This window comes from Elgaria multicarinata, chromosome 2 (genome assembly GCF_023053635.1).
Source record: "Elgaria multicarinata webbii isolate HBS135686 ecotype San Diego chromosome 2, rElgMul1.1.pri, whole genome shotgun sequence".
Lineage (NCBI taxonomy): Eukaryota > Metazoa > Chordata > Lepidosauria > Squamata > Anguidae > Elgaria > Elgaria multicarinata.
In genome coordinates this window covers 61,541,165-61,560,622 of record NC_086172.1, presented here as the reverse complement: position 1 = coordinate 61,560,622, position 19,458 = coordinate 61,541,165, and the positions used below count along the sequence as shown (strand labels likewise).

General features: G+C 40.4%; 1 protein-coding gene across 2 annotated transcripts in view; it reads left to right on the top strand.

Moving 5' to 3' along the window:
- The first annotated feature begins 653 nt into the window (after nucleotides 1-653).
- The window catches only part of RAB3GAP1 (RAB3 GTPase activating protein catalytic subunit 1), a 31,696-nt gene continuing 12,891 nt past the window's right edge, over nucleotides 654-19,458 (top strand). For both annotated transcript variants that reach the window (XM_063116601.1, XM_063116600.1), the window contains exons 1-13: nucleotides 654-729; nucleotides 863-918; nucleotides 5,904-5,979; nucleotides 6,360-6,492; nucleotides 8,282-8,360; nucleotides 9,794-9,913; nucleotides 10,643-10,808; nucleotides 11,906-12,005; nucleotides 12,664-12,745; nucleotides 14,372-14,440; nucleotides 16,779-16,852; nucleotides 18,384-18,476; nucleotides 18,711-18,877. In XM_063116601.1, coding sequence (XP_062972671.1) covers nucleotides 712-729; nucleotides 863-918; nucleotides 5,904-5,979; nucleotides 6,360-6,492; nucleotides 8,282-8,360; nucleotides 9,794-9,913; nucleotides 10,643-10,808; nucleotides 11,906-12,005; nucleotides 12,664-12,745; nucleotides 14,372-14,440; nucleotides 16,779-16,852; nucleotides 18,384-18,476; nucleotides 18,711-18,877 — 1,233 coding nt within the window. In that variant the 5' untranslated portion in view covers nucleotides 654-711. The remainder of the gene's footprint in view (nucleotides 730-862; nucleotides 919-5,903; nucleotides 5,980-6,359; nucleotides 6,493-8,281; nucleotides 8,361-9,793; nucleotides 9,914-10,642; nucleotides 10,809-11,905; nucleotides 12,006-12,663; nucleotides 12,746-14,371; nucleotides 14,441-16,778; nucleotides 16,853-18,383; nucleotides 18,477-18,710; nucleotides 18,878-19,458) is intronic.

Genomic DNA, 19,458 nt, shown 5'->3' with positions numbered 1-19,458 from the left:
TTTTCCATTTGCAAAAAGGCTATGGTGCAACTTCTGCTCACCTGAGTGAATGTCAGAAACAAATATATACACAATGAGTCTTGTAGCCAAGGCCAGTCTTAGGGGTGGGTGAGCTGGGCGGTCGCCTGAGTCGCGGAGCTGAATGGTGCCACCAAGCATTGCTGAGGGGAGGCGCCAACATCATACCTGCACCAGGCCCCATAAATTCTCTGGATGGCCCTGCAAAAGTGACCACGGGCGGGTGGGGGACCACCAGAGGCACTCCTCGCCCTAGGTGCTATTTAGCCTATATGACATAAGCTTGTACGCTAGAGCATACTTCACTAGATGCACAGAGTGTACTCATATCAGTTGATAAATACGTGGGTAGCAGAGAGAAAACACAAAGAGCTTCGGTTATTGGGCGGTATAGAAATGAAATGAATAAATAAATAAAATAGAAGAGGTGTCCTCATTGATATTTCTACGCCAAAGTACAATCTATACACACACAGAGACACACACAGCGGCCGTTCACAACAAGTAAAGCGCAATGCCTTCTTCTTGACAGAAATCCTGCCTTAAATACTCCGTTTGCTGCTGGGCTTTGCCACAACCGGGAGAAGGAGGATGCGAAGTCACCAGCACCTCTTGATGGAGGGTGCGCGCGCGTCTCACTCCCACAATGCCTTTCGGGAGCTGCGCTGTCCTGCTGGCCAGGGGCTGCTCAAGATGGCGGCTGACAGTGAGGTGAGTCCGGCTTTGGGGCGCTTCTCTCCAAGGGCTGGGCAAAGGGGTGCCTTCTCCCCTCGCGTCTGTTTCCCGTTGCATACTACGCAGGGCCTCACTTTCCGCCTCCCCACCTTTTTCTTTCTTTCCGCAGCCTGAGTCCGAAGTGTTCGAAATCACAGATTTCACCACCGCCTCCGAGTGGGAGAGGTAGGTAAACCTTCCTTTCATGGGGCTGCCACCTTTCCTTTGCAGCCTCCCCTCGCCCCGTCCTCTTTCTGTTACTGACCCATGGTTGCCCCCACTCGCCTTTGGCCTGCCCGGCCGTCTCTTCTTCGCCTCCCCAGTTACCTTTCGTCTAGTCTCTATTTGTCATTTTCACAGCTGTACTTGAGCTATGTGCTTAGAATAAGGAAGGGCATCCGCCTCCTGCCCCACAGATAACCTGCAAAAGCTGCCTGCTGGGACTGCAGGATTGCTAACAACATTTGGAGAATTGAGGACGGGGGGGGGCGGGGAAGGGGGATTCCTAATAGGCAAACTTGTTAAAAGCTCCTCCTTCCGTTTAGGAGGGGCTCTGGTTTGTTGTTGTTATTGGTGTTTAGAATCGGAGAGAATGAACTTATAATGTAATTTTGTACAGTTGTCAGGTTGGTGAACCCCAATGTTGTGGCAGAGTAAATACATTTCTGCCTTGGGTTCATAACATTGGGTATTACCGGTAAGGTCTTATCTCTCTGGTTTTTAAACAATGTTGTTAAATCTGCCTCCTAGGTAGATTGTTGTTTTTTAAAACACCTTGATCATAGGAAAAAGAAAATCAGTCTCCTTCTGTATGTGGCGAGTTAGCTATAACAGAGAATTTTTTGATGTTGAGTGAATGGTTAATTTCAAAACTTTTTTTATTTTAAGGGGCGGGTGAAGAAAGGTGGATAGTCCACAGACTAATAAGCGAAAAGATATAGACCAAAATGTATACAATACATGCTAATGAGAAATATATAATGAAGTAGGGTTTGGCATAAATTATCTATATTAACTCCAAAACCATTCTGAGGGAAGGTTTTGCTGCTTACTTGTTTGATGAGTGATTCTCTGGCATCATTTTATTTTAAAATGCCATTTGACATTTATTTAGGAAATCTCTGTAATAAATTAGTGTTAAAGCAAATATTGGATGACCTTAAGTAGCTATGACCAATATATCTTGTATATATTACAGGTATGTGCAAATTCCTATTATAGTGTGTTATATTAAATTCAAAAGAGAAGAACTGAAACTTAGCATATGATATTCAATGGATTGTAATCTTAAAAACCAACACCATTTAATGGCCATTAATTGGTAAGTGAGGATGTGTTTTTTTGACAAGTATCAGTACTCACATGCTTAGAAAAAAAATACATTAAGAGAACAATCCTGTGCATTTACTCAGTAAGTTCCATTGTGTCCACTGGAGCTTATTAAGGTTCAGAGGGCTAGTAAGTGAAAGTGTGTTTAGGGCTGCAGCCGAAATCCATCAAATGGCTTCTCAAGGCTATCATATTTCCTGTAGCCATACTGCCAACCATATATTGTTTATTTCAGGAATGGATGGTCCAGAATATATATTTTGATTTAAGGCTATCTTAGTAGCTAGGAAAGTTGTATTTTTCCATATCTTAAAAAAGGGTGGGGATCGCAAAGCTAACACACTTGACCACACTTGTTTTTTCTCCATTTTAAGGTCAGGCGTGACTGAGTGGAGAAGCGGCCAGCTGGGTAGCTGCTGTGACTGTCCTCTCCTTTTCCTCAAATGCTTGTGGGCTTCCAATGTAGCATCTTGGAGGGATGCTATTTTGGGCATGGGGGCCCAGAGGTACTTGAGGGAGAGGAAAGGCTAGTTGCTGCAACCCTCTTGGCCCTTAGAGAGAGTAAGCTAATGGGAGGAGCAAAAGTTAGCTCGTCCAGGGCCTTCTCAAGCCAGGCACTGGACCTGAACAGAAAATATACAAACAGACATGTCCAATCAAATAGCATTAATTTGCTAAGGCATAAAGTACTTGAATGATTAATAGGACAATCCTATGCGTGTCTACTTAGAAGTAAGTCTTATTTATTTATTTATTACATTTCTATACCGCCCAATACCCGGAGCTCTCTGGGCGGTTCACAAAAGTTAAAACCATTCAAAGTATAAAACAACAGTATAAAACCATAATATAAAATACAATATAAAAGCTCAACCAGATAAAAACAGCAGCAATGCAAAATTACAAATTTAAAACACCAAGTTAAAATTTATTTATAGACTGTTAAAATGCTGGGAGAATAAAAAGGTCTTCACCTGGTGTCTAAAAGCATATAATGTAGGTGCCAAGCGAACCTCCTTAGGGAGCTCATTCCACAGCCGGGGTGCCACAGCAGAGAAGGCCCTCCTCCTGGTAGCCACCTGCCTCACTTCCTTTGGTAGGGGCTCACGGAGAAGGACCCCTGAGGATGACCTTAGGGTCCGGGCAGGTACATATGGGAGGAGGCGTTCCTTCAGATAGCCTGGCCCCAAGCCATTTAGGGCTTAAAATGCCAGCACTTTGAATCGGGCCTGGACCTGGACTGGCAGCCAATGAAGCTGGAAAAGGACTGGCGTGATGTGGTCTCGTCGGCCAGTCCCTGTTAGTAACCGTGCTGCCCTGTTTTGTACCAGTTGAAGTTTCCGGACCATTTTCAAAGGCAGCCCCACGTATAACGCATTACAGTAATCCAAACGAGAGGTTATCAGAATATGGATAACTGTAGCTAGGCCATCTCCATCCAGATAAGGGCGCAGTTGGTATATCAGCCTAAGCTGATAAAAGGTGCTCTTTGCCACTGAGTTCACCTGTGCCTCAAGTGACAGTTCTGGATCCAAGAGCACTCCCAAACTACAGACCTGATCCTTTAGGGAGAGTGCAACCCCGTTGAGGACAGGGCAAACATCACCTCGCCGGACAGATGAACCACCTGGATCCAAGAGCACCCCCAAACTAGTCTTATTGACTTCACCAGATAAGAGTGCATAGGGTTGCAGCTTCAGATATCTCTAGTTTGATTTATATATGAACGATAGATCCTGAACTTAAGTAACTATAAATTCTGGTTTGAAGCCTAGTTCAGAATGAAAATAATGTTGGTTATCCTGATGCATAATCTGCATCAGGGCAAGGACAAGAGGGAGAGAATTCTTCTAATTCTAATTAATGTTTCAACAGCTTTCAATAGTGTTGAACTTGATATCCTTCAGGTTTACCTACAATGCAAGTTGAGGGTTCTACTTCGTAACGATTATGCTCCAGGTAGATTCGAGTGAGTTTGTGCTGGGAAACTATTGTTCCTCCCCATGGGAATTATTTTATAGGGTTTTCAGGGGTCAGTACTGTTTTCTAAGCTTTTAACACCTTCTAAGTTTTGGAGTGGTATGCCATCAGCATGTTGATGACATTGGCTGCATTTGGACAACCCTTTAGTCAATGTTGGGTGGTGCAGTCAACTCACAGTTGTGTTTTTTTGGGATACCCACACAACATGTTCCTACACAACTGTGGGTGGTAGAGGCTCGCATGGAGCCAGCATTTAATTGACACAGCCTCCACCCCTCTCCCTGCCCTCCCTCCTTCCGTAGTCCTCCAGGTGCCATCCCAGTAGCCTCTGCGAGTTCTGGTGGCTGTAAGAGAGCAGCCAACTTGGTTTTGCCCACTCTTGCGAGAGGACTCTGTAGCCAGACAAAAAAAAAAAAATCAACTCAACGGATCGGAAACACCACTGGCTCAGTTCGGACGACACAAAAAACACTGTTTGTGTGAGAAGTCAATTCTGCAGCTGGTTGTATTTTTCCATTTGTTTTTCTGTCTAAAAAGTTAAATGTGGGGTGGAAATTGCCTGACAGATGACACAAAAAGCAATTGTTGCCCATTCTACTGATGTTTGAAATTGGTGGTTTCCATTGGTGGTTTTTGTGTTGTCCGAACACAGTCATTCAGTTCTTTTTCTCCTTTTTATAAGAGCAAGTGGAGCTGAATTTTCACTTAACCAGTGCCAGAAGTCAGGAATGGACTTTTCAATGAGGTCCTGGTTAGGTTTACAGTTGTGTTTTCAGAGTACTCCTGGGCCTAATTTTGCTTCTGGATTTCCAGTTGATGAATGCATGTTGATAGGCTAGCTGTGCCTGCTACTAGCAGCAAGGATCTGACTACTGTTAATGCTTTCGTTAAATTTGGATTGTATTACTATAATGTGCTTTCTATTTTGATGCCCTTAAAGATGGTCTAGACCTTTCAACTAGTTCAGAATTTGCTGATGGGTGTAAACTGTTATAACTGTATAACATCCAGCTTAAATTTCTTCGATAGCTGTCAGTCACTTTCTGTGCCCAGTTCAAAGACATGCTTTAAGGTGGATTCCTGCATTGAGCAGGGGGTTGGACTGGATGGCCTTATAGGACCCTCCAACTCTATTCTATTCAACTCTACTATTCTATTCTTGATCTTTAAAACCCTGTGCCAGCCTCCCTCTACCTGGTGTCCTCCAGTTGTTTTTGACTTCAAATCCCATCAGCATAGCCTATTGTCAATGAAGCCCTTCTCTGTGCTCCATTGCGGATGCTAAGTTTTTTTCATTAGGGAGTAGGGCTTGCTTCTGTGGTGATCCCTATTCTTTGGAACCCTTCTCATTGAAGATTCAGTAGGCATAATGTCACCTTCTTTTCAGTGCAGAGTGGAAGCAACATTTTCATTCTGCATTCATCATAGATTCAGCAGGATATTTTTGCACCTGTTTTGCTTATTGTTGTGGTGTTTTGTTGACCTGCTGTTGCCAGTTAGTTACATTTCTTGCTTTGGTATTTTTGTTCTTGTTTTTAGACTTAAATTGTTTTAATTGTGAATTGTTCAAAACATGTTTTTATTGTTAACTGCCTTGGGAACCGTTATGGCTGAAAGATGGTAACTAAACAGTAAGTTTACACCAGTGTATGAACTAATAATGCTGTCATAAAACCATTGTCATGATTTTGGGGTGATACTTTCCTGGGTACATGTTGATTTGTGTTAAAATTGAGCTAGAAGTATAAAATCTAATTAGCAACAAAATATTGCAGACCTTCAGTTATTTTTATTTTATGATCAGTTATAATGCAGGCATTGCATGTTGATAATTTCAAAACATAACTTTTTCTCATTAGATTTATTTCCAAAGTTGAAGAGGTTTTGAATGACTGGAAGCTTATTGGCATTTCTTCAGGAAAACCTTTGGAAAAGGTAAGAACACCTGCCTCCAAACTACGTAGAAGCCAATACAAACATAATATCCTAATCCATTAACCATGTATAGGAAAATGCAAGGTGAATCAGTAGATAACCATTTACATTTAAATGAATAAGGACACTAATCAGTAGATGAATTAGAAACTATGGGAATTTATCTCAATAGGTTGGAAACAATGAACCTATGAAGAGATGGGAAGCTATTTCTATACTGTTAGATCTGATAGACTTGGTTAATATGAAACTTCTGTAAAATACTTTATAGTAGTACCAGTGGAATTGTAAAGCAGCTGTTCATGTGAGATGTGCATTAAAATTATATTTGATTATTTTAATGATCTGTAATTAATGTGTCTGCCTTAACTGATATGCAGGGCGTATATACCACTGAAACATGGGAGGAGAAGTCAGATGAAATCGCTTTTGCTGATTTTCGATTCTCGGTGTCACATCATTATCTTGTACAAGAATCAAGTGACAAAGATGCAAAAGAGGAACCAATAGAAGGTATTCTGTTGCCCAAATATTGGATGGCATTTACATATTTTTTATGCAGTTCAGTAGCTTATGAAGTTACTTACCTGGAAATACTGTGATATGCGATAATTAATTTATACATTTTGTAATTCCCCTTTTCAGTAAAAGGATTTGTAAGTATCAGTGGTCTGATTTTCACTGTGTGTGTTTTTAAGAGACTTGATAGATTAATGGGATTTGAATTTGGGCATTTAATCCTCCTTTCTAGTTTGTTAATGGGGTTGAAAAGAATTTGCCTTCAATAAAGATTAGAATATTTTATACAAAATCATGACCTTTCAATGATGATGCTTCCACTATGATCTTTTCTGCAAACATAGCTTTGGGGTAAAGTGTTCAAATAGCATGGTGGCTAATGTTAAATGTTTAAATAGTGAATGGTTCCTGTTTTCATGTCTCATAGCTGTGGTGAAATAAAATTTCTCCTAGGAATTTTAGTGCTGTATTGTATGGCACACAGAAAAACGTTATGTAGAAAAATATATGTACAATCACGTTTGCCATATCTAAGACTTCAAAGCTGAAATCTTATATTTGCATAGACTTTCATAGAATTGTGCTGTAAGTCCTACTGAGTTCAGTGGGATTTTGTGTTAGGTAAATGAGTATAGGAGTGCAGCCTTAGCCTGGTGTCATATGCACATTTACTTGAGTCAGTCCCACTGAACTCAGTAGGGATTCTTAGTAAATGTGGATAGGATCAGACTGCTATAATCTATTTGGTAACTTGGTTCCTCTCTTATTGTTTTGTCTTTTCTTCTTCTTCTGGTGCTTCTCCTTTTTTGCTTCACTCTTTGCCTTCATCACCAAAAACTAAACATGAAATGTGCATTGTTGATGGGTCAGAGCAAGGACTGATTGTTATTGGGCACATTTGAGCAATTTATTTTCATGAGGTGAAAATGAAATGCTTATGTCTGGTAGGTAGAGTGTAAATATTAACATATAAGAAATGATCAAATTTACATAGAAAATCTCCTTTAACTCAGTGTAGCTAGAAGCTTTGATTCAGTTTAGAGATTGGTCAAACTGATCTTTCTTGAACTGGTGCTCGCCAGATGATTTGGACTACAATTCCCATCATGCCCCATGCTGGCTGGGGCTGATGGGAGTTGTCGCACCACGTGGAGGACACCACATTGGGAAAGACTGGTCTAGACCTTAATTTAGTGTAACATGGGTGGACTTTGTTCTTATGTGCACCCTGTCTTCTAGTGTGGGTGCAAAGAGATCGGAAGCATTTGTTTCTATTTTCAACAAACTGTGATTTGTCATTATGTAAGCATTGGGAGAAACTGGTTAGTTTTTAATTATGGATTTTCCACACATGTCAGGATCATTAACCTTGGTTTGAAATTGGCTTGTTTGGACAAACCATAGCTAAAAACACAGTTAATTGAAAATGGAAGCAGATACTTCTGATCTCCTCACAACCACACTGGAGGAATAGAGGAGATGGGGGAGCCCATGCATCGTGAGTCTCTTGGACGTAATGTTAAACTATGGTGTAATGTTGTGTATGACTCTGCTTATTAACTATAGGCCTAACATGCTTATTTTCAGTTTATTTAATATTCACCAAGTTATAATTTAAGGGAAACATACTACTTACATTTTTAAAATAAAAATACAATTTACAGAAAACCTATTATCTTTTGTAAAATCATACATTTTTATGCACTCTCCTTACATGTAAATGTTTTTTCACGTTTGAAAATATGTAGACCTAATACTTTCACCTTTTTTAATGGTTTTACAGATGCCCTTCCAGTTGCCATGCAAGATCTTCTGTGTATGAACAATGATTTTCCACCTAGAGCTCATTGTCTAGTAAGATGGTATGTCTGTTATTTAAAATATTAATTTTGTTTCTAACAGCTAAATTTATAATTAGTATATACAAGTGTATGACCTGTAGTGGTAGGCATACAAAATACCAAAAGATTGATAATTCCTAAGAGCTTCATCAGATGAGTGTTTTATTGCATGCTCATTACTGGGTACTCACGGATTTTTGTGGGTCCCTCTCACAATGTTGTCTGCCTCCTGCCCTTCTAGCCTTCTTCGTGCGACAAAAACCCACCCCAGTAAGTCCAACTTTTTTTAAAGACAGAAGTTGCCGCTTTCTCCTGCTGAGTGCAGGAAAAGCAGTGGGATCAAAATGGCCCACTGAATGGGCCATGTGCAAGTTGTTTACTTCCTCTTTCAAAAGAGGAAGTAATGAGAGACAAACACGCAGGCGGAGAAGCGATGGTAAGCAAACCCATTTTTCCCTTGTGTGATGATGCTCTAAGATAATGGCCTTGTTCAGATATTATGTGAACAAGACTTGGGTTTGTGCAGTTCCCCCCTCCTCCAGCACAACCATAAGAATTAGAATTTTTTTTGCTTCCATGTTTAATTAATCACAGTTTAGTGTTATGTCCAAAGCCACACAAATAGTGGTTAGTCTTAACTATTGTTTACTGAAACAAGTCAAGTTCAGACTGGTTTACACTACCTTAAGAGGGTTCCATGCTTAAAGGCAGCCTAAAAGCCATTTTAAATAAAATAAATGAATACAACTGGCTTGTTCCAGTAAACCATAGTTAATATAACCACAGTTTAGTGTTTGGACATAATGCTAATATGTAGTTAATTGAAAATGGATGTGAAAATCTTTGTTCTCCTTGTGGCTGCACTGGAGTAGGTGAAGGGAGGGGGCAGTATGTGAGCCCAAGGCTTGCTCTGGTTCATAAACTTAGTTTAACATTGTGTCTGAGGCTAATGTTTATGAAAATATACTTGGTGGTGGCATTATTATTATTATTATTATTATTATTGAGCTACCAAGAAAATAGCATTGGTGCGTGGTCTCCTACAAATATAGAGTTGGATTCAGAGGGGTGTGCTCAGAGGAATTCTGCTAGCACTGGAGGAAGGAAGCTGGTAGCGACTTTTGCCAATTCCTTCTTCCTCCTGTGCTCAATGAAAACTGCTCCAGGGGTTAGGAGGGAGCTTTGGAGACTGTAGCAGGAAGATGAGATCTGTGAAAGTCATTGCCATGCTCTTTTCCTCCAGCAAAGAGCCTCTGTTGGATCCTGGTTCCTTCTGTGAACCATATTAAAGGGGGAAATGTATGTAACTTCAAATGTTCAAATTTTTTTTAGTGGAAGTAGACTAGCCAATTTGAGAGAGACCATATTTGAATAATAATGAGAAACATAGATTTGCATTGTAGACTTCAATCTGTGTAATCTATTAATTGAAAATATTCTTGCTTTTGTTCTAGGTATGGTTTGCGTGAATTTCTAGTCATTGCACCTGCAGCAAATAATGATGCAGTTCTTAGTGAATCCAAATGTAATCTCCTTTTGAGTTCAGTTTCTATTGCATTGGGGAACACAGGCTGGTAAGTAAAGTTCCACAGCGATTTATATATTTAGCTGTGGTAATGCATAAACAGGAAAAAGCAGAAATGCATATAAAGATATATGTTCCCTACAGAATACTTCTGCAGCACTAATAACCCGCCCCCTGCATATCTAGGTTACTGATCCAAATCCTTCTCTTCCACCAAGATAGCAGATGTTTGCTATGTGGTAAAACAGAGTTTAAAATGCTGATTTTATTTCAGATAGTTTGTTCAGAAAATAATTTTACCAAATTTTCTTACGTTGCCATAAAATGTCTTTAAAGTTGAAAAGATTTGAAAAGTAAGTAAAGTTACCACTGTGTAGTGTGTGCATCTGAATTTTATTATGTATGCATGTTTTGGAAGCCACAATTGGCTATGGCTTTCCAGCACACTTACACAATTGGTTAAATTCAACTGGGTCATATTTGGAGTAGACATATTGAAATCAATGGGACTAAAGTTGCATTGGTTTTAAAGGGTCTACTTGAAGTTTGACTACTTGACAAAATGGGCATATGGGTGATTGTCACACATGGCAATCTATATGTATTTCTAATGCTTCTGTTGTATTACTTGACATAGCTGTCTGTTTTAAAATAAAATACTAAATCTCAAGCATCACTTGAGTTCCTGGTTAACAGGTTTAGGATGGCTGTTTGCACTCTGTTTCCTAGTTCATAGTCCAATTAAAATACTTTAATAAGCCTTCTAAATATTTTGCAGCCAAGTACCTGTATTTGTGCAAATTCATCACAAATGGCGAAGAATGTATGTTGGAGAATGTCAAGGGCCTGGAGTCAGAACAGACTTTGAAATGGTTCATCTTCGCAAAGTGCCCAGTCAGTATACCCATGTATCAGGACTGTTGGACATCTTCAAATCTAAGATTGTAAGTATAGTTCATATGTCCACATCCAAGCATACAGTATGCATGTGCTGACAATAATTTTCTTCACAATGTAGGCAAGTGCTGTAACTTACATTCATACCTACATTTTGTACAGGACAAAACAGGTTGAATATGCAGCTTCTAGTAACACATGCAGTCCAGCTACTTATAGGAACTGTGCAAATTCACAGATACTTGTACATCTATCGCATAGTTCACATCGTATATCATGTGAATACAGTATAACTCTTGGATTTTAAAAGAAAACTACTGTACATGAGACTAGCTTCAAATATATGCTGCGGGGCAATTCTGGGAGGTGAAAATGGGTCCCGGACCTCCCAGAGTTGCCTACCCCTGGTTGGAAGTTCTGTCCTTTCTATATGACAGGTATATAGAACAGTTACAATGGGCTCCAGACTTGCATTGTTCTCCATGTGGGGAGTGGATCACCACATATCTATCACCACTGAGAGTACTCTTACGACACCAGGTATCGTTTGATGACATTTCAAATATGGTACTGTTGAACAGAGTCAGATGGCACATTCAGCTAGCAGCCCTCAAAGGAACGTACGTACATGTATGAGCCAAACTTAATCAGCTGTCACGTTTGAGTGCAGTACACTTAGCCCGTGCTCCTGAGGAATCTGAGGCGACATCTACAAGTACAATAGGCCTTTTATTTCCTTGTTGGAACAACAGCCACCTCTCTTCGTAATTACAAGCCACTTTGGGAACTTGGGTAAGCTTCAGAAGTAAGTTGAAGTGCCAGTAGAAGGAGATAGCTATTTATAGTATTTGTGTGTCTATTTATAGTATCTGTGTGTCTGAAGACAAACGTTTTTGAGCTTTCAGTTACAATCAATAGATCAGCTTTCTGTTGTGCCAGTTTATTATCGCTGACCCACTTTAATAGTAAACGAATTAGTTTGAACTTAAAAATGGTTCAGGAGGACAGCGATAAATGATATTTATGGAATTTTATCTGATGCAAAGAGTATTTACATAAGAAGATTAAATATATCCTTTATGGATACTTTTTGACACATTACTTTGACTAACTTTGTATGTATTTCTTTACATATGCTTTCTAGGGTTGCCCATTAATCCCATTACCTCCAATTAATATAAGTATTAGACTTACTTATGTACTTCAGGACTGGCAGCAATATTTCTGGCCTCAACAACCACCAGGTAGGATACTAATTTGTGCATATTATAATGATCTTATCTGGAATTTAATTCAGATCCAAACTAATGGGGTTTTTTTCTTGGACAGCAATACACTTACAAACTCACCTCCCTTAGCAATCTGTTTTTTTTAAAAAAAATTAAGAGGTTTAAAATAATTTTGGATATAACATGGCAGCTGTTCAATGGAAAAAAATTAAAAAGAGTAAATGCCTGGTTTTGCTTCCTAGTGATGCATGTGTTATACTATAGAACACTTTACAGATGAATGACATTACTGTCCTTCATTTTGCCTTGCAGAAAGATTGTTAGAAAGATAAATTTCCTCTTGTTAGAAAGATGAAGCTTAAAAAATACAATAGAAGTTAATTTTGGTATGGTCATTTTGAAAGCTGTTAAACTAGAAGCGTCGAGGGTGATCCTCAGGGTTAAGTGGGGTGGTTGTCCAGCTGTAGAACTGAGGGGAGAAAGCGGGAACAACCAAAACACTGTGGGTGGTGCACCGGATTGTTGAGCAAGCACATCAACCACACAACCCACAGTCCGTGGCTAGTCACTCAGAATAGATTGCTGTGTCATGTGAACAGGGCTAATGTCTTTTATTTCTTAGTGAATATCAGTTTAATGCTAGTATAATGCATGGACATATTTTCCCCAATAGATATAGATGCTTTAGTTGGCGGAGAAGTTGGAGGCCTAGAATTCGGAAAGTTGCCATTTGGTGCCTGTGAAGATCCTATCACGTAAGATCTGTGGTGATCAAATATTCAGGTTGTATAGTTGAATAGAGTTGTTCTTTGGTTTGGGAAGCCCCACTTGTAAGTCTTTCCTTACAGAAATCTTGCTTATGTAAACTGATAGGGCATACAACAGATGAATAAGGCTTTGCAAATGTACTTTACTCATAGTATTTTAGCTCTTAGTACTTACCATATTTTCCGGCGTATAAGACGACTTTTTAACCCAGGAAAATCTTCTCAAAAGTCGGGGGTCGTCTTATAGGGCGGGTGCTGTAACTTCCGAGCCGGACTGGAGAATCTGCGGTCGCCGCATATGGTTCAAACCCCATCCTTCTGTTTAAGGCTTGCCTATATATATACACGCACACCGTTGCCCCCCTCCGCCTCTTTCTTTTTCTCCTCCCCCCCTTTTTACTTTTTGGGTTCTGAGGGTGTCGGTGGTTGAGGCAGGCAAAGGGAGCGCGAGCCGCTCGCCTTCAACCGAAGCCACGAGCTCCTGAGTTCTGTGTGTGTGTGAGAGAGAGAGAGAGAGAAAGCGAGAGAGCGAGAGAGAGCAGGAGGGAAGGAAGGAAGGAGGAGAGCGAGGGGGGGGAGGAGAGCGAACGAGCGAGGGAGAGAGGAGAAGCGGCTCAGCGAGCAACTCCTGACGGAGTCTAGCCCGGCAGCGCGCCACAGACACAGACTCGTAAACCGGGAGAGAATGAGAGCGCGAAAGCAGCACCAGCCTTCCTCAGCTCAGGCAGCCGCTTCTCGCCAGCTGCAGGCGCACAACTAGAGCAGGGGGAGGGGAGGCTGAAGGGGGGCCACAGAGGCACATTCCCCGCACCCTCGCCCGCTCTCCTACCTAACCCCAAACTCTATATTTTAACTGGAAAAGTCAGGGGTCGTCTTATACGCCCAGTCGTCTTATACGCCGGAAAATACGGTACCTATGAGCTAAAGTACTGCTTATGTGGTGCGGCACATTATCAGGTTTATTTCTTCCAATAAATGTTATGCTGACATGCAAATACGCAACTAGAAGACACGGATGTAGAATCTGTTGTGGATCGTGCATGTGTATGTAAATTGCTGGTTCTCTTTAAAATGTATGCAATCAGTGACCAGGAAAAGACTGGGTCTGGCTTGCATGTATTTTAAAGGGGGGGGGGGAATAGTCACATGTGCTATTTGTAACTGACATAAGTATTTGAACTATACTTGTATGTCTGTAGGACTGTACAACACTTGCTACAAGCAGTAGCCAGAGGCTTGGTTTTCAACTTTGCTACTGCCAGCAGGGGTTTCCCCCTGACTAGAACCCTGCTTAGGATGCTTGCATTGGCAGAAATGGAGAAGGGATTTTGGCTGATTCCCCTCTCCCCTCCCTCCCCCCGGCAGCCCCTTGTGCCCTCTGGGAAACTGTTCTAGAGGGTTTGGACGACCCTCCGGAACAGGGTGTATTTGTGTAACAGCTTAAAGTTATCTTCCCCTCCCCTTCCGTGGGGATCCTCCACTGAATCAAAAGCCTTCCTTGGATGTAAGGAGCCCTTTCATTCACAGAAGGCTAAGTTTGGATCCAGTCCGTTTTCTGTGGTTCGTGTGTTGGTTTCAGAGTTCTGTTTACAAGTGTACTACTTTTGTTTTCAGTGAACTCCATTTAGCAACTACGTGGCCTCATCTAACGGAGGGTATAATTGTAGACAATGATGTTTATTCGTAAGTACATTCTCTTAAATGGTTATTGTATATCTGAGCTGCATGTTTAAGAACTCTGCCTTATCTGATAATTCATTCTAGCTTAGTTCTCAGTCTTCCTCTTTAATGAATATTTTGGTAACTATTTGTAGTAGCATTAAAGTTGACTTTATTCAGATGCCTGATATATCTATGGTTTAAGACGCAATTGAAGACAATTCTTGGTTGGAATGTCTTTCATACATGAGCTTCTGTGTGTCGTGGAATGTCATGGAATAATAAGAGTTGGAAGGGACCTTCGTGGTCGTCAGCAAGTCCCAGTGCAAGCTCTCCTGCCATCAGAGGCGAGAGAGCATATGCCATACCGTCTGTTTCCTTCCCTTTGCCAAGTTGTACCCCCACCCTCTTACTGCTGCCATATTGCACTCCCACCTCCTTCTCCTTACTACATTGCACCCCCTTCCTCTTACTGCTGTTGTGTCTCGCCTCCTTCCCTTTCCAGTATTGTGCCTCACACCCCCTTCCCCTTACTGCACTATGCTTCTTCCTTTTACCACATTGTGCCCTGTTCCCTTCCTGCATTCTGTCCCCCCTTCCACTTACTGCTGCTGCGTTGTGCCCCCTTCCTGCATCCCACCACCTCCACCCATTCCACTTATCATGTCATAACCCCATTTCCCTTATTGCTAAACCATGTGACTGGAGGAAATGGCTGACATGGCTGTTCAGAGTACTGGCCAGGCCAAAATGCCTGGCTTGGAGGGGGTCCTTCCACAGAGTGAAGGATGGGAGGAGTCTCCCAGGATATTGACTGTTTTCTAGTTTGGCCAATGCGGATCTCCAAAGGGCAGCTGCTCCAGAGAGCCCTACCGGCTGCTGCCTTGCTGTGCTAAATGCCATGATGGAAGAGCAGTTGGCTGGGCTCACTTGCTGCCCCTCCCATTCCATCCTGCCTAATGGGAGGATTGGCCCTGATCAGTTCCGTATTGATGCATCCCTGATAGGTGGTCATTCAACCTCTGCTTAAAACCTCTAAAGAGTCCACCACCTTCTAAGGCAGTCTGTTCCACTGTTGAACAGCTCGTACCATCAGGAATTTCTTCCTAATGACTGGTCTAAATCCTTTTGCTTGTAATTTGGATCCATTGATTCAGGTCCAGACCTCTGGAGCTACAGTAAACAAACTTGTTTCATTTATGTGACAACCCTTAAAATATTTGAAAATGGCTATTGTACTGTTTCTTATTATCTCTTTTCCATGCTGACATTTTAATGAAAAAGCCAGTGTATCAGCTTTCATCATTCTGAAATTCTAAAGATCTATTTTTTTAATACCTACCCTCTTTCTAGACCATATGGTTATGAGTCAAGTAAATCTAGTGGACACCATTAATACCCTTTTTATTAATACCTTGTATTTCTTTTTCTTTATTTGTGATGCATTTTCTTTCTTAAGCACCTGATTTGCAACACTTGATGAAAATTAGGAAGGGATAGATGGACTTGGATCTGGAGCAGCGGTTCTCAACCTGTGGGTCGGGATCCCTTTGGGGGTCGAACGACCCTTTCACAGGGGTCGCCTAAGACCATTGGAAAACACATATTTCCGATGGTCTTAGGAAACTGTATTGACTGAACTATGTCATGTATCATCTTTTGTATTATTAAAGCTATTGTTATGTATTATTTTCATTAGCAAACCATCCCATGACAATGAATCGTGTAGAGAAGAACGAAAATAATTTTATGGTTGGGGGTCACCACAACATGAGGAACTGTATTAAAGGGTCGCGGCATTAGGAAGGTTGAGAACCACTGATCTAGAGCATGTTTTTCTTCCAGGAGTGCAATATGGTGATAAACAAAAGGAAGACACTAAAGACCCTTGATAGCCCAAACGTGTAAAAAACCCACTACACAGTAAATTTAGATATGAGGAAGGAATGCTCAGGGTTGCTGAGAAAGCATAGAGTGGACTTGATTTTGCTACCACAGAATGGAGTTAAGACAAAGTAAGAAATACAGAGCGAGGACTGAATAAGAGAAGAAGAATTGGGTTAAATTTATTCTGTAACATTGCAGTATTCTGTAATATAGAAGCTTTGAGTTTTCTTTCTTTAAATGGATACTGTTGGTTTTATACTGTTGTTTTTATGTTTCTGATGGTTTTAAAATTTTGTATACTTTTTTTTAACGTTTACTGTTTTTAACTTTTGTAAACTGCCCAGAGAGCTTCGGCTATGGGGCGGTATATAAATGCAATAAATAAACAAATAAATAAATATTTTTTCAGCAATATTTTTGATTTGATGAAGCAGTCAATAGTAAAAGCAGTTATCCTTCTTTGTTTTTTAAAAAGAGACTTGGATCCTGTACAAGCACCTCAGTGGTCCGTGAGAGTCAGAAAAGCCGATAATCCACAGTGCTTATTGAGTAAGCAATCCAGAGTTTATATATTTTTTCTTTTCTTCTTTTAAAATTACTTCTGTAAGAAATGACATAGTTTTGACTAAGTACCCATGGAAAGCATTATGGCACAATGAATAATCAAATGTGGATTTTGTACAAAAGACTTCAGTAAGAATCACAGACTATATAATACATGATTCGTGTGTGTGTATCTATTTATCTAATATACACTATTCTGATGCATTGCTTTCTGTGTATATTCTCCTTAAACAATTGTTACAAAACATTCCTGTTACAGAAAAACATTGAATTAGAACCTTTTTTAAAATGAAATTGGAAGATTTCACTGTTAGCTTTCTTAAAACTTCAACTTACCTTTCAAAAAGCAGCTTCATGTGTGGATTTCCACATTTATTTGCTTTCAGTTTCATTGACTGGTTGATCTTAATGGTACATATTCGATGTATAAAGTATAAATTTAAAAGATGACATCTTTTGTGTCTTAACATTATATGCCTTAAAGTAGATTGAAGAGTTCTAGCCGCAAGTCTCATGACATCGAGTATTTAGTTATCGCAATTGGGAACTCTCAGTTTTGAATGTTTATTATCCAACAGACACAGAATTGTTTAATCTTAAGAGTCTGTGCAAGAAAATTGTCAATTTGCTGTATTTAATGACTGATAGTGCTGTTGCTTTTTTGTGTGTGAAAACGTTATTTGAATTTGGTCCACTGGGTGGTGCTTAGTTTGCATGTGGGAAATGTAAGTTCAAATTTCTACTTGGCCATGAAGCTCATTGAAGGGCCTTAGGCAAGTCTATGTCAGTTTTTGGGTGTCACATGCTAAACCATAGTTTAGTGCTATATGAACAAGCTGTGGTGAACCTCAGGTTTGAATGCTCCTCCCCTCTCTTTACTTCCTTATGCACATCTAGGTTGAGGAATTCAGAAACTTCTGCTTCAGCGTTTTCTTAAACATAGCATGCTGTATCATCCGGACTCAGAACTGTGGTTAACATTATCAACAAGCCAGCTTTCAGTCACTATGTTTTAATGTTGGCTTATTTGAAATTAACCATAGTTAATGTTAACCACAGTTTGCTGGCCTGGTCAATGCAACAAGCCACAGGAAAGTAAAAGTGTAAATGAATGCCTCCAAAGTACTCTTTCTGGCCTAGGACTAGGAGAGGAGTATGTCAGCCTTAGGCTCTCTGTGGTTTGCTCATGTTTCATGCTACCTTTTAGCTTAATTTAGTGTGCTATGAGAATGTGTTGCTTTTCTTCCATGATGGTACATTGCCTTGAGTTCATGGGGTTTCTAGGTGGTCTCCCATTCCGACACTGACCAGACCAAGTAACACTGCTGCGTTGCATGCCTTCAGACTCCTTGTGTTATCAGTGCTTATATGCACTGAAAGTACTATAGGAATAAAAGATAACCCCCTCCCAAAATACTAAAATAATTTATATGAAGATTATCTTCCCTTAAATGTGTTGAATAAACCATAGTGGAAAATGAATCTAACTGCATGTTTGAATTGTTTCCTTTTCTAGGTGATTTTGTAACTGAATTTTTCAAACTCTGTCGTCGGAAAGAATCAACTGATGAGATTCTTGGAAGATCCACATTTGAAGAAGAGGGGAAAGGTAGAAATTAATCATTGGGCGGTGGCCTCAGCCTGCTCAACTTTTTGGCAGGGTATTCCCAATTACTTGATGCCAGTATAGCTTTGTTCGGGATTAGGCAGCAGGTGGCACACTCGGAATTAGCAAAGCAGCAAGGACAGATAAGGAAAGATACTGGGCACATAAGTACAGATTACATGTAAGATGATGATTTGAACTGTGGCCTTGTTTTGAAACACCTTTTATATTTTATAGATGCTGATATAAGCCATGCTTTGTCAAAGCTCACAGAACCAGCACCAGTCCCAATCCATAAACTCTCAGTGACAAATATGGTTCACTCTGCAAAGAAAAAGATTCGTAAACACAGAGGTATAGATGAATCACCATTAAATAACGAAGTCCTCAATACTATTCTCTTGGTAAGTTACTATGTTACATTTCATGATTATGCTTTATAATAATTGAACTTGAATTGTTCCGTAGTCAGGAGTGCCTTAGCCCAGTGTTGACTGGTATGTCTGCTGTAGTCTTTTCTGGACAATGTGATCTTACAATACTTATACAGTAGTTTGGGAGGCTGCCCTTAAAATATTTGGAAGCTTCAATTTGTAAAAAATGCAGAAGTGAGGCTGCTGACAGGAGTTCAGGTCTTCAATATCACATTTGCATTCTATCAATTTGAACTAATTTACTTTTGGGGTCAAGTTCAAAGTGTTGCTACTTACTTTTGAAGATCTAAAAGGTGAGGAACTGGGAGAAATGAAGCATATCTCCTCTTGCCTGGACATGCTCATGCTGGTGTCGAAAGGAGAGGCTGTGCTGCATGTCTCTCTGTTCAGTGAGGTGTGGAGGGCTGGCATTTGTGAAGAGAACTTTTCTATGGCAGTGTTATACTTTGATACTTAATGCCAAGGGAGGTTCAGTTTTTCACTTCATTGAATGCCTTTAGAAGGCAATTAAAAACAGTATTGCTTGCTTTTTATGGAGTCGGTCATGGGTT